Genomic DNA, 14,527 nt, shown 5'->3' on the forward strand with positions numbered 1-14,527 from the left:
GCTTCCACTTGGCTAGTCCTGTGCTGAACAAAATCTAAAGAAAGCCATTCCTATTAAAAGTAAATTTAGTTAATACATAAAATTAAAAACTTGATAATTTGTCAGATAAGAACTGCTGCTATCTTCTGTCTCGTTCTCTCCATCAGACGCCTGCGAACTCACACTGGACCCAAACACAGCAAACAGAAAACTCATACTGTCAGACTACAACACAAAGGTGACAGTGGGGAGAGAGAAACAGCCATATCCTGACGATCCAGAGAGATTTGACTACTGGAAACAGCTGCTGTGTACTGATGGTTTGACTGGTCGCTGTTACTGGGAGGTGGAGTGGACAGGAAAGGTTTACATAGCAGTGACTTACAGAGGAATCAGAAGGAGAGGAGAAAGTGACGACTGCTGTCTTGGAAGCAATGATCAGTCCTGGAGTCTGAGCTGCTCTGGTGCTGGTTACTCTGGCCTGCACAGTAAAAGGAGTGTGTCCATCAGTATCCCTCCCTCGAACAGAGTGGGAGTGTACCTGGACTGGCCTGCCGGCACTCTGTCCTTCTACAGAATCTCCTCTGATAAACTGACCCTCCTTCACACCTTCTACGCCACATTCACCGAGCCGGTCTACCCTGCCTTCAGGATTAAGATGGACCCCTATAACTCGTCAGTGTCTCTGTGCTAGATCTAGTAAAACGTAGTCTCCTTTTCTCTTTCTGAGTTGTTTTTTGGCCGCTGAGTATAAATAAAATCTTTTTGTAGCAGTGGACAAGAGATTAGGTAGAATACGTCAGTGGTGACAAAGACTAACACACTGAGTGATAGTCAGCTAATGCCTGCCATCAGTAAGTGCTCTATTTCCCGAAGCGTATTTTGCTATATTTTAGAAACACTTCTGCTGTTTTCTATAGAGCCCCAAAGTGTTAAATAAATATATAAAAGATGTAATGTCTTTATACAGCTCCTGTTTGATCCAGTGTCTACACGGCCCGCGTAGTGAAAGCAGTGCTCCTTCAGTGTCTACACAGAATGTGTTCAGGCACAGTACGGAGTGCAGGTAACCCACATTTTGGCAGCTCTCGGATCCCGGTATTAGGGTGGGTCAAAACACAACGTTTCACAAAACACAAGACATTACACAAAACATAACATTTCATGCTACGTTGTTGGTTGGGATAACGTCAGCTTCCATCGCGCCGCTCAGGTTCGTGACTGCTTTTCCAAAAACGTTCTGCCTGTGTACTCTCCCTTTCTAAACCTGATAGAGTGAGTGTGTGTGTGTTTGTTTGAGGGCTTGTGTGTCATATCTGAATATGAAGTCTGGGGAATTGGGTGAGAAGTTATGGATTTGTGTTCAGCGTTTCGAGAAAAGGAGGCATAATTTCAAGAAATGTTTAAGCAATCAAGAAAAACTGTAATTCAACTCTGTTGTTAACACACAAAACAGATGGCCACTGAAATTCTACTTCACATGCAGGGTACTATCAGAGGTATGAATGCAAATTTTAAGCAATTTCCTATCGGTAGCAGTAATTGTCTCAGTATCGTCTCATGGTATCATCATACGCCCAACCCATAATCCATAGGGCACTTGTCAATATTAATAGATCACACAGGTGATATATGTCACCTAAAAGTCAAGAACTATCACATATCCATGTGAGTATTTATTCATTTATTTATTAGGTTACTGTATGTTCAGGTAGTTATCGATCACTGATCAATGTATTATATGAACTAGATTATTGTAAGACGGGTATATGATCCACTGTTTGTTAAAGGTGTCACAGATAAATAGAAATGACCAGTTTATGAATATACAGTAGTTACAGTTCACCTTCCTAAGATATATGTGATCTGAAAGTACAAACACACATAAGCATTCTGCATCATAAAAACTGACAAAATTCAAACTTCAGGCATTGATAATGAAAAATAAACAGTTTATTTTCAGTGTTTAATGTTTCTGTACTGTTTCTGAAAATGATGAATGGATTCATAACCACATACATACACACTACAGCTCTGTGCTTCTAAACACCTACACTACTAATTTCTACAAAACATTCCTCCTCGGCTCCATTCAGCTCCTGTTTGATCCTCAGATTATGGCTGATTTCATGAACTGAAAAGAGAAAAGGAATATTAAGAGTGGAATAACACGCAGCACTTATTAAACAAAATATCAAAGATGACGACGGGGGGGGGGGGTCACTGTATCTTTACTCACTGTTTGATTATGAGGTCTTGCATTTAATCCTTTTGTAAATACGGCTGACCAATACATGTCACCATTTTAACTCAAACGCTCTGAAATGCTGAAACATAAAGCTTTGCTTCCCCATCACTAATTAAAATGTTTAAGTATTATTCTGTGTACTTTATCACTTCCAATCCAAGTAACTAATTCTTTAGTTTTTTTAAATTAATTAGCAATTAAGACGGTTCTGGTTTGTTCCTGCCTAAATAACAGAATGGCCTAAAATAATCCTTTCTGTTGCTGTTCATCTGTCATGTCTTTGCTGCAGATTATTTTGTACATAAGACATATAGATGCTGCACAGTATATTGTATATATGTTGTCTTTTGGTCTGTTTTAAATCATAGTCCTGGGTGAAGAGTATGAAGTTATCCGACCCAAACAGAATGTTGGTGTTGAAAGTATCTGCAGAACCCCAGATTACATATTAATAAAAATGTTTAATGAATTATTTCTATAATATCTCTACATGGCAAACTTTATTTTCAGTAGTTAAGTGATACTATTGTGTACTTGAAATCTTTGTAGGTTCACATACAGGTAAACAAACTGAATTTGGGCCGTTGCTACATTGAGTGCCGTTGCTTTGGCGGTATTCATCAGAACATTTCAACTCACCTGCTTGAAAGAGAAGCTGGCGACTTCGCAGTCACACGGCAAACTCAGCATATGGGCCTGGAAACGATCTGAGACAGGAAGCAGACGTTTAAAACCTGAACTAACTGAATTTTACCCAAAATGTACAAATCTTTTTAAACATCTGTATATGTGCAGAATCTGCTGTATATAACAATTCCTAAGCCACTGAGTGTGTGGTCACTTACTATGGAAATGTTCTATCTAAGAGGAGCTCAGATCATCTTAAATATTAAAATCATGACATCAGTGTTTTATTGATGATAAGGTGCCATGATGATTCTCAAACAGATTCCCAAAACAGCTCTCCAACATAACCACAAACAAGCCAATTAACAGCTGCCCTGACTTGGAAAGAGAACGAAATATAATGAGTCAAATTATTGTAAGAAGGTAAGATGACATCACCTCTGCTTGGGAACAATCTACACTTCACCTTGAGATAACAGCTGACGGCGGATAAGTGCATGTCTTATTGGATACGATATCAGTGGTACTTTAATGACCACACCCTTTCCCCCACCATGAACTTCTGATTTGGGAGTCGGTGTAGCAGTAACAGCAGATCAGTGATGTCACATTTGATTGGTACAACACTGTGGTTGTCACCAATTTCAAACAGTTTCACTGAACACACAAAGTATTTAAATATGATTTAACAAGTCACATAATTAAATACATTTGTACCGACAACAATAATAAACACAAGGAGTCTCCTGTCATGTTAATCTTGATACAGTCTGCGGAATTAATTCATTATGCTTGATGAAGAGGGAAAAAAGTGAACTCATACAAGTAAAAGTACAAAAGTATTAGCATCAAAATATACTTGAAGTACCAAAAGTCAACTCTCAATTTGCAGTTCAGAACAATACATATTATATTACTGGATTATAATTATTGATGCATTAATGTGTCACTTTAATGTTGCAGCTGGTAAATGTGGGGCTAACTTTTATTTATATATATTTTATATATATCACTTTATATACTGCTGGGTAGCTTGTGAGTTTCCACCTCAGTAAAGTCTAATTGATATAATAATATAATAATTTATTTGTTGACTGTATATTTTGTATATTAATCTGAATCTGGAAAGAAACGAAAGTTTACAAATAAATGTAGTGGAGTAAAAATTACAATATTTTAGTAGAAGTATAAAGTAGCAGTAAATGGAAAAGTATGTCAAAATATAAGCAGTAGCCTACGTTAGTACAGTACTTGAGTAAATGTACTTAGTTACTTTCCTCTACTGATGGTATGTAATGTGGAATTGGTGCACAGCTACATTGGCTTTACCTCTGAGGATCTGAAGTTTTGTCAGGACTGCCATATACTCATCGTAGTCGATCCCGCCTTTGGAGCGGTATTCGTGCCACAGAACTCTGAAGGTTTCATCATCTAAATTGAATTCTGCATGAAAGAGACAGTAATGGATGAAAAGCAATCCACAAATAAAACTAGATGGATTGACTTCCCACTAAGTCAGTTAATGTTTTCTTAAGCTTTTGGCTAATTTAAAATATTTCATTATTCAACATCATCATTATGAGAAATGATACATTTCAATCTGTTTTTACTGTACTATTAAAGATATGATGTATTACCACGGAGAGACAGAGCCTTTTTCATTTGGATTTGAGTGACGGAGGGTGGATTCCTGCTCTCGTAGCTCTCCACATACTCCCTCCTGGTAACAGCCACATAGTGCTCCAGTTTAAAGAACTCCACCACATCCAGGTCCCCAGACTTGTCTGCCTGAAAGTGCTGGTTAAAGAGCTTAAATTAATTGAAAACATATAGCTCAACACCTTATTGCATAATGGCTCCTGTTACAGCCAAATGAAGAATCAAAGATCAAATTTTGCATCCAGTAACCTGTTTCATATAGGTTCGGTCACCAGGATCAGGTAAGGAAAACCTTGCAAAAGGTAGCAAGTCAAGAGGAATTCATATTCTGTTATCTGAAGGTCATGAATGACTGTGTTCATGATTATATATCATGTATGATCAACATAAGCTCTGAAATTCAGTCATTCTGTAGGTAATGTAGGTAAACTTTATAAAATGATCACCTTTTATTTTTAGCCCCACCCAGGTGACATGTACTCAGCGTTTACTGAGGCATAAAAAAGGATCAGGTATGAAAATGATGCAACAGGGGCAGGACGTGTTTAGCACCAGCAAAGATCACTGGACCCGCTTGCATCAGAATAAATCAGGACTGGGCAGGAAGGGAGGACATTTCCATTCCTGTGTCACCTTCTCGTCTTCCCCTGACTTTAAACAGCAGATCCTCTCAGGTTGAAAATATTTTTTTGACCTATATTGTGATGCATTCTCTGGCCCCACCCCAAAAGAGAGAAAGGTGCAGATGTTTTATTTATTGGAAAATACAGATTTCTTCAATGTCAAGCTGATGGACTGAATAACTGATCCTGGGACTAGAAGTATGTAATAACTAAATATGGCTATAAATACTGCAGTTTAACAGAACCAGCAGGTGAAGTGTGAGTTGCAAAGGATACATCCGTGAGAGTCAACAGTAGGCGGGCTGTCTTGAGACTCAGAGCTAAATTGGAGAGAATATATACGATCATGAGTGTAAAAATGTCTTATTCAGATGATTGGACAGTGTTGTTAAAATTAGTGGAAAATAAACGGACATTTGCCACGAACAGAAAAGCCACCGGCATTCAGCTTAGAAAGAACACCTTCAGCACTCAGCATCTGTTAGAAACAAGGACGAACAAAGTTAGATTAACGAGGATCTTCCTGCTTTACACAACATGCATTAACTTGATAATTGGTGAAATACGTACAATATATAGCCTGCGGCTTTATTGCACAAAATGACCCTAAAATATTAGCAGGGATTTTTTTCCCCAAAACATTGTATGTGCTCCAAAACATAGGTTAGAAACTAAAAGCTGCTGGTAGAGTCTTTAGAGGGAATTAAAGGTACCATGTGGGGTTTTTGACCACTAGGAGCAATGTTTTGTTTGTAACGTTCAAGCACATGATGCAATACGCAGTCCTGCTGCAGGTTTCACGCTATTCTGCTGATGGACAGTCAACCCAGTCAAATCAAAGTCTTCTTTTGATGGGTAAAAATTGTAGTCATTTGCCATTTAAAAGTTCCCTGTGGAGTTTTCTTGTAAACAAACCAAGTTTCTGTTAACATTCAGTGTTACTCACCAAAATGCAATGTGTGTATCCTTGAGGTCTAACATACATGTTGAATGCTTTTCCTTCCTCATAACACGTTTGCCTATCTGATTTTTGTTTGTAACTAATTTTGTTTGTAAGTTTGAAACTTGCATTGTTTACATCCTAGCAGTCTTCTTCTTAATTGCGTTTGCTGGCACATTGCTGCGTTTTTGGCGAGTTATTGCTACCTGTATGAAACAATCGGCAGGAATATTTATCGTGTGACTTGCGTGCACATGCTTGTGCGTCCTCATGTGCTCTGCACTAGAACAAACAAAACATGAGCCCACGCGTAAAATACTGCTTCCTAGCGCTACCAGTGACCAAAAACTCCTCAGGGAACCTTTAAGTTATTTGTTATTTTAAACTCTTTTTTTGGAATTTATTCCATTTACTCTCCAATTTGGACTGTCCAATTCCCCTGCACTGTGGTTCTTGTCGTTGGCCACTTGGAGTAGATGACACATGGTACCAATGATCTCTCTTTTTTCTTTTTAGTCTGTCAGGAACTTCACAAGGTAAGATTTATGTGCAGAAAGCACATGCTATCCTTTACCAACCAGTAGTAGTCACTTGTGCAGCAATAAGGTCATGATCCCCCACTGGCTTCCCACTTGTAAACATGGCCACCTGTATGCCCCTACATTGAGCCCTTTACTTCCTAACTACTGTAGCGATCAACAACAACAAATATAAAATATAAATGTTATATCTTGAGCAATTACAAAACATTTAGTATAAAGTTAACATTAAAGGTTTGAAAACACTTAGCTAAAATACCTCAGGCCTGCTGTCTTCCTGTGAAAGAAAAGGAAAAGGAAGAAGTCAGAAAATATTCTGATTAATTTGCATTACCAAACCAAACTCTTCTAATTCCTTTTTCATCAACATTACTTACTGATATACACATTTCCTCTGGGAATGACTCACACTGCAGCTCATCTGGCCAGAAAACGCCAAAACTGGTCATCAAACCCTCACAGCCCTGTTTGGCTCTCTCACAGAATGACCTGCAGGGTCGCTGCACTTCCCCCGCCACACACTGGGGGGCGTACACCATACACAGGAAGAGGCGTATGTCCACCGAGCACACAGTTTGCACGATCGAGTTGAAAAAGGACATCTTCACTACCGCTTCTCTTTGACTTGTGTGTCCCAGAAGATTTGGAGTGATCGTCTTGTTGTAGGACAGGCCCTGGCACACCGGTATGGTGATCGGCTCACAGATCCCCCCGCTGCTGCCCACTCCATACTGGAACAAGACACAAGTGCACGCTGTCATTCTAAGTACAATTATTAGTATTTTTTACTGTGGCGACACCTTTGGCGAAATATGGTCATTGCAAGAAGGTTTGGCTCAGGAACAAAACTAATATTCATAGCAGTTGGCCTGTAGCAGACAAGAGTTTACAACAGTCTAGCAGTCATTTCAACCCATTGGTAAATATATTTTATTTCTTCTCTGCGTAAAACTCTGCAGTTAGCTAGATAGTAATGTGATAGCATTAGTTTTATTAGTTCACGTTAGCTTTGCATGTCCGTTAGGCACTGTTGGTTGCCATTAGGGGGCATAAACGTTAGTAAGTAATTAACTTCATTATTACCTCCGCCAAGGAGGTTATATTTTCGGTGGTGTTTGTTTGTCTGTCAGCATGATTATGGTGGATGGGTGTAGCAGAGCCCAAGGAAGAACCCATTCAATTTTGGAGTGGATCCGAATGACGGGGCAGATACACAAATCATTTTTCTCTTTCGTTAACATTGCGAGATCGATCACTTGATGTTCCTGTATGTTAATACAGCGTCATTCTGTGATTTCAACATTTGATATATCTGTAGTTATATTTGTAGCTTAACATAATGTTTTCTGATTTCTACACCGTATGACAGACACTACAATTATTTCACTATGTGTGTAAATATTAAGTTGCTAAATCATACTGGTTTGTGTAATAAGGTTTTTTTATATGCAGATTTAAATTTGACTCAAGTAAAACTGTCTTCCTTGTAAACATACAGTCTTCAGCTAGGCACAAGCATGTTTTGACACACTGTAATTCTATAAAATAGTTTTGGAAATATATTCAGACATATAGCGGTTGTGCTTGCAGATTTGCATCATAGAAGGCTGGAATATTGGCCTTGGCAAAGGTCTGTGCTCTCCGAGAGCCCTTCTAGTTTCTATAGCGTCTTTCAAAACCTTACAAGGTCGTTCACAGGTGCACAGAAAATACAGTACCATAAAAAACTATTTCAGGGAATGGCCAAAGCTGAATAAATAAACAAAATATAAAATGAACAACATTAAATCAATTGAGTAAAAATTCTCAAAAGGTCATAAAAGTGCCAGTTTATAGATGTGGGTTTTTAAAAGCTTTTTAAAATACAGCATCTGACACTGAGAGGAGTTTACTCCACAGTGTTGGAGCTAAAACAGCAAAACCAGGATCCCATTTGTCTTAAGCCAGGGCCATGGAACTTTTAACAACATTTGGTCTTAATGTTACCGTTGGCTGCTTCAGAAGTATTTCTGGTGTGACCATTTGCTTTTTGCTATTCCTGGTTTTTAAATTGTTGCCTTGTCCAAGACACTTTATAACTTGTTTTTTTAAATGTGCTCTACAAATATAGATGTTATTATTAAAAATGACACCTAGTGGCTTCGAAAACATAAACATCCTTGCAAACATCTGTTCATGTTGGAGTCAAAAAGAGCAGACTTACGTGTTCACAGGACTCCGTGGTAAATGCTTCACACCTGAGGGCTTCTGGCCACTGGAAGCCAAACTTGTTCATCAGTGATTCACAGCCGGACCGTGCCTGCTCACAGAGCGTTCTGCAGGGCGGCCGAGGTTTTCCTGACACACATTCAGGAGTGTAGGCGGAGCACAAGAAAGGCTTCAGATGAGGGGAGCACTCCACTTTCACAAGTGCTGCAAACTGATTTACTTCCAGGCCTGCGTCGTCCTGAGTTTTGTGGCCTAGAATGTTGGGCAGGACAGTCTCCGTGTAAGGCAGGCCTTTGCAGAGAGGGACACTGATTGTCTGACATGTTGCAGGGGATGTTGGGGTAAAACTGGTGTCTTGACTCTGGAAGAACAGAAACATAAATCAATGAATTCTGAATAAACAATATTTTTGCTCCTGTAGTTTTCATCAACCACACCTGCCCCTTTTGCTCGTAGTGTCAAAGTGACTTTAAAAACAGTGACTTTATTCGATGATAAATTGTCTGTCCAGGATTTGTCTGTGGGAAACTTGCAAGTAATTTTTGCCTGGTGTAATGTCACACAAGAGGGCACGTGAGGAGCCCAAGAGCCCTTTGGTTGACCCAAGTACCCCTAAGTGCCCCTAAAGGTTGGGTTATGCTCAAAAAGAACTAGTTCATGCGACGTGTTGTCTTATCTCGTTGGAAGGCTAACGTGTCGAAAACTGTCCCTGTTCCGAACAGCCACACTGGAAGGCGGCGTGAGAAGTCAGCCGTCATAGAGAGAGGGTGCACGTGATATCGTTTAGATATGGGGATAACGGCACACATTTTCAGTCAGTCTCTCCTGGAAGAGATTCATGTTGCACCTGGTTGTTCACATGAAAAGTGACAGGAATAGTTGTGTAAAGACAGAAAAAAGAGAGCTACAGAGAGAATTTCAAACTGTGCTTACTTTGTCACCTCCGCACATCTTGCTAATAACGGCGTGAAGTGGCTGTGAATGTCGGATGGTCGGTTTCAGAAAGTTACAGAACTTGTTGGATGCAGTCCCCCAATTCCGAAGTTGGAAAGGTGTGGGGGGAGGGGTTTCCGAAGCTATTCGACCATACGACAAGCAGCTCTGATGGAGTATATTGGTTTTTTTCCTAATTTTCCTCAATTAAATTGTTGCCGTGTGCAAGAGACTTTGTAACTTGTTTTTGAAATGTACTATAGGTATTATTATTAAAAACTCTACACCTAGTGGCTTCTAAAACATAAATATCCTTGCAAACATCTGTCCATCTTCATGTTGGAGTCAAAAAGAGCAGACTTACGTGTTCACAGGACTCCGTGGTAAATGCTTCACACCTGAGGGCTTCTGGCCACTGGAAGCCAAACTTGTTCATCAGTGATTCACAGCCGGACCGTGCCTGCTCACAGAGCGTTCTGCAGGGCGGCCGAGGTTTTCCTGACACACATTCAGGAGTGTAGGCGGAGCACAAGAAAGGCTTCAGATGAGGGGAGCACTCCACTTTTACAAGTGGTGCAAACTGATTTACTTCCAGGCCTGCGTCGTCCTGAGTTTTGTGGCCTAGAATGTTGGGCAGGACAGTCTCCGTGTAAAGCAGGTCTTTGCAGAGAGGGACACTGATTGTCTGACATGTTGCAGGGGATGTTGGGGTAACAGGGTTGTCTTGACCCTGGATGAACAGAAACATAAATCAGTGATGTCTGAATAAACAATATCTTTGCTCCTTCTGGTTCACCCAAGTGGTCGGCCACAGTGGACCTGTGGTTAGCCCAGGTGTCCATATGACCACTTCAGATGCCTCTGTGGCATGACCTTGCAACAAAAATGAACAGTTGCCACAAATTGTCATTTTCACACTTTGGTTTTTGTACGGATTAAACAAACAAGATATAACGTGGTAATTAGAGAGCTTTAGAGGTGCTGGTAGATGGATTTTTGTACATTTGGACAGAGCCAAGCTAGCTGTTTCCCCATTTCCAGTGTTTATGCTAAGCTAAGCTACAGAAATGTGAGTGGTGTCCATCTTCTGATCTAAATCTCAGCAAGAAAGTGAATTAAGTGTATTTCCCATTTGTTCTAATTCTTTAAAGAGTCTGTACAAGCCACTGATTCCATTCTATATTGTAAGAACAAAAAACAACAAAGCAAATTTCAAAAACAAGAAATTATATCCTCATCATTTCATACTAACCTGTACACAGTTAGACTCTGGTAAAGCGTCACATCGGAGCCTCATTGGCCAGAACAACCGCTTTGCTCTGAGGACAGACTCGCAGTCTGTCTTGACCTTCTCACAGAGAGCTCGGCATGGCTTCATTCTGCTGTCGTCCTCCGAGCCGCATTCAGGCACAGCAACACGACACATGAGTATGTCGATGCCTGGTGAACAAGCAGTCTCCACAATCTGACCGATCTGCTGCAGGTTGAAGCCTGTAACTCCGCTTGGATGGAGGGTAGTGGTGTAACCCACACTTTGACAAAAGCTGGCTGTTACTGGCTTGCAATTTGCCCTGCTATGTACCTGCTGAGGAGACAGCAGAAACCCCAAAACCACCAAGACCAAATTCTTCATGGCTTTAAGTAATCTCAAAAACTGTCCTGTGCTGTTAAACAAAGTTTTTGGAGGTTTGAGACCAGTGTGTCTGTGCTGCTCTGCTTAGGAGGTGGAGTACGAATCCACAAATGGAGTTTCTACAAACAAGGCACTGATTTCGGACCACTGGTAAGGTCACATATCAATAAGATGCTCAACACAAAATGAGAGCCTAACTGGTCTCAGAACAGCAGCCCTATTCTGAGAAGATTTTTATAAGAAGCTAAACATCTGGTTGTGATTGTGTACTTAGTGGGTAACCTGGGGGGTTTGTTGCATAAAAGCTGGCCCAATAAACCGACTTCTGGATGGAAAGTATTTCAACACTACTAGGATCTAGAAAATAAAGTGTTAACATGTTGTGATTTTCAAAAACAACTGTGTCTCCAGTTCTCTGAAGCTTTGATTTCTGTAAAAAAAGACTTGAGTTCCAGAATTACACATCCACCATGTGGCATCATGTTGTTTTACCGAAAAGAGACTTAGTTGATTCTCTTACGCAAGCTGACCTAAAAAGACAGCAGTGCAAGAGAAGGCGGTTTCTTTCTTGCTAAAAGATACCAGTTTTGTCTCCCTTTTTAAAGACCCTTAAAGGTCAGTGCTTTGGGTCCTCTGTCAGGAAGCCAGTCGAATGTCAGTTTCTCAGTTGAAGCATGAGACTCTTAATGATAAAAGTGTAAGCCATGTTTATCAAATGAATATATTTAATAACAGAAAGATCCAAAATATATAGCTGAGCAGAACTTAGTACCAGATAGGACTTGAGTAGTACAGAGGGGCTTGTTTGTTGAAACACAGTCTCTGGTCTTATCTGTTGTGTAACGGATATAATATTTCTTATAAAACTAATAATTAATATTACAGTATTATTACAATAAACAGTAATAATATATAACTTTGTCACTGTACATTGAAGTATCAATAAGAACCCTCTCAAGCTGTTCAGGAAACTCCAGGACCTGAACATTTACACCTCGCTGTGCCTCTGGAAGGAGCCAAGTTGTCAGATTCAACAACATCACTTCCCCCCACCTCACCACCAGCACAGGGGTACCACAAGGATGCGTTCTGTCCACGTTGCTCTTCACCCTCTTTACCAATGATTTTAGATCAACATCAAACTCCATCAGGATTCTGAAATACATGGACGACACCACAATTGTCAGACTGATCTCAAAAGACAATGAAGACGCCTACAGGCTGGAGGTGGAGAAGTCAGTCAACTGGTGCAGGGAAAATGACCTGGTCCTGAATGGAAACAAGACTACTGAAATGATCATCGACTTCAGAACAAAACAATCAATAAAAGCACCTATCCTCACTGACAGCCCTCATTGGCACACACATCAGCAATAACCTGAAATGGGACCTCAACGCCAACCATCAAATGCAAAAAGCCCAACAGAGAGACTATTTCATGAGACAACTCAAAAAACACAGTCAGGCAGGGTCTACTGGTTCAGTTTTACACAGCCATAATCCAGAGCATCCTGTCAGTATCGATTACTGTCTGCTATGGTAACACACCTAAGCACACAACTAATTAATTATCAACAGAGCATCAAAGATCATAGGCAGGAAATTCCCTGCACTGGACTCCATATACACACAACGCACCATCTTACGAGCAATCAAGATCACAGACGACCCTCTCCACCCAGCTCACCATCTTTTTCAGCGATAAACACACCAAAGTCAGCCTAATTGTGATTGTACGTGGAGTTGTGTACTGTATGTTTTTTCTTTTTTGCACTTATGTCCTTTATGTTTGCACTGATCTGTACTGTACCACCAGCCTAGCTGTGTGGCAATAAAAGAAACCTGAACTTTAACATGAAGCGTTTTTAATTGGTAGCTGATTCAAACATCGAAATTACACTGTAAATCATGGGCTGTATTATAAAGTGTTGCTGAACATAGGCCCTACCTTGTGAGCAGTAGAGGTGCCCCTTTTTGTGAAGTGTGTATAAAGTTTATGAAGTGTTGCTGAATTTTTTTTTGTTGAAAACGATCTGAGGCTTGGTTGTGTTACGTTAGTTGGCATGCCGGAAACAGGGAAAGGACCCAAACGCAGACAGTACAGGTAGACAGGTGCAGTTCAGAGATTTATTGTAGCTTCCAGGCAGATACACCAGTTGGCAGGCACGCACATAATGATTCAAACAGCAGGAAACCAAAACCAGGACTCAACATAGCAACTGAGACAAACTGACCCAGAACAACAACAGAATCACACCGACTAAATACACAAGTGAGGGAAGGATAATTAGACACATGTGAAACCAATCATGGCGGGGCAAACAATCAAAATTGAAGGGAAAAGCAAACAAAGATACATGAGGGGTGGAGAGTATTTCAAAAATAAAAGAAGAAATAACTATACGCAAACCCTCAAACCATGACAGGTTGTAGTGAGTTAATTCTAACGTGTGTCAGATTGTAGGTGATGTCTGCTTGTCTACCCTGAGTTGACGAAGACAGATAGGCCTCCTGTCTGAACACAAGTATGCCAGAATCATATCTGTGTGAAAGATGTGCATGTAAGTTATGAAACAAAAACAACATATGCAACAAAAACTCTTGTGACTCCTGATTGTCTGCTTAATCTGAGAAAACATTTTCCTCCACAGTTTAGAGGAGCATTTGGACCAACCAGAAGGGGCACATTGATGGACCAAAGGGGAACTTGGGTTGTGACTTTAGAGCCATAATGAAGCACATGCAAGGATTTCGTATGTCTTTTGTATGTCCAAATACAAAAAGAAAGATAGAGTGGCAACTGAAAAAGAGTAATGTGGAGTGTTCCAGTGAGAGTTGGAAACAAGCAAACACCACCAACACTGAAAAGTGAATTTTAAGGTTAACATGGTTAACTACATGTGCGGTTAGGGGAACTTCATGTGTGGTTAGGGGAATTTTTGAACTTTGTAGAGAGCCATGCTAGCTGTTTACTCCTGCTTCTGGTCTGTATGCTAAGCTAAGGTAAGCTGTAGCTATAGCTGTAGGCCTACTCTATAGTTCACGTACAGAATTGAGAGTGGTATCAGTCTTCTCATCTTCTCGGTAAGAAAGCAAATAAGCCTATTTTCTAAAATGTTGAACTACTTCTTAAATATT

General features: G+C 40.2%; 2 protein-coding genes across 2 annotated transcripts in view; one reads left to right on the forward strand and one right to left on the reverse strand.

The window, feature by feature from the left end:
* LOC122881272 (stonustoxin subunit beta-like) overlaps positions 1-933 on the forward strand; it is a 1,495-nt gene extending 562 nt beyond the window's left edge. The window contains exon 2 of the mRNA XM_044207276.1: positions 111-933. Coding sequence (XP_044063211.1) covers positions 111-673 — 563 coding nt within the window. The 3' untranslated portion in view covers positions 674-933. The remainder of the gene's footprint in view (positions 1-110) is intronic.
* Positions 934-1,914: 981 nt separating this feature from the next.
* Positions 1,915-11,486, reverse strand: LOC122881180. Its single transcript, XM_044207003.1, has 11 exons — positions 11,009-11,486; positions 10,121-10,486; positions 8,819-9,184; positions 6,993-7,346; positions 6,875-6,892; positions 5,551-5,614; positions 5,413-5,456; positions 4,492-4,642; positions 4,184-4,297; positions 2,867-2,934; positions 1,915-2,113 (listed from the first exon to the last, which is right to left on the reverse strand). The coding sequence occupies exons 1-11, from the start codon at positions 11,387-11,389 to the stop codon at positions 2,090-2,092; spliced, it is 1,950 nt and encodes a 649-aa protein (XP_044062938.1). The 5' UTR covers positions 11,390-11,486; the 3' UTR covers positions 1,915-2,089.
* Between the last annotated feature and the right edge of the window lie 3,041 nt (positions 11,487-14,527).

This window comes from Siniperca chuatsi, linkage group LG9 (genome assembly GCF_020085105.1).
Source record: "Siniperca chuatsi isolate FFG_IHB_CAS linkage group LG9, ASM2008510v1, whole genome shotgun sequence".
Classification (NCBI taxonomy): Eukaryota; Metazoa; Chordata; class Actinopteri; order Centrarchiformes; family Sinipercidae; genus Siniperca; species Siniperca chuatsi.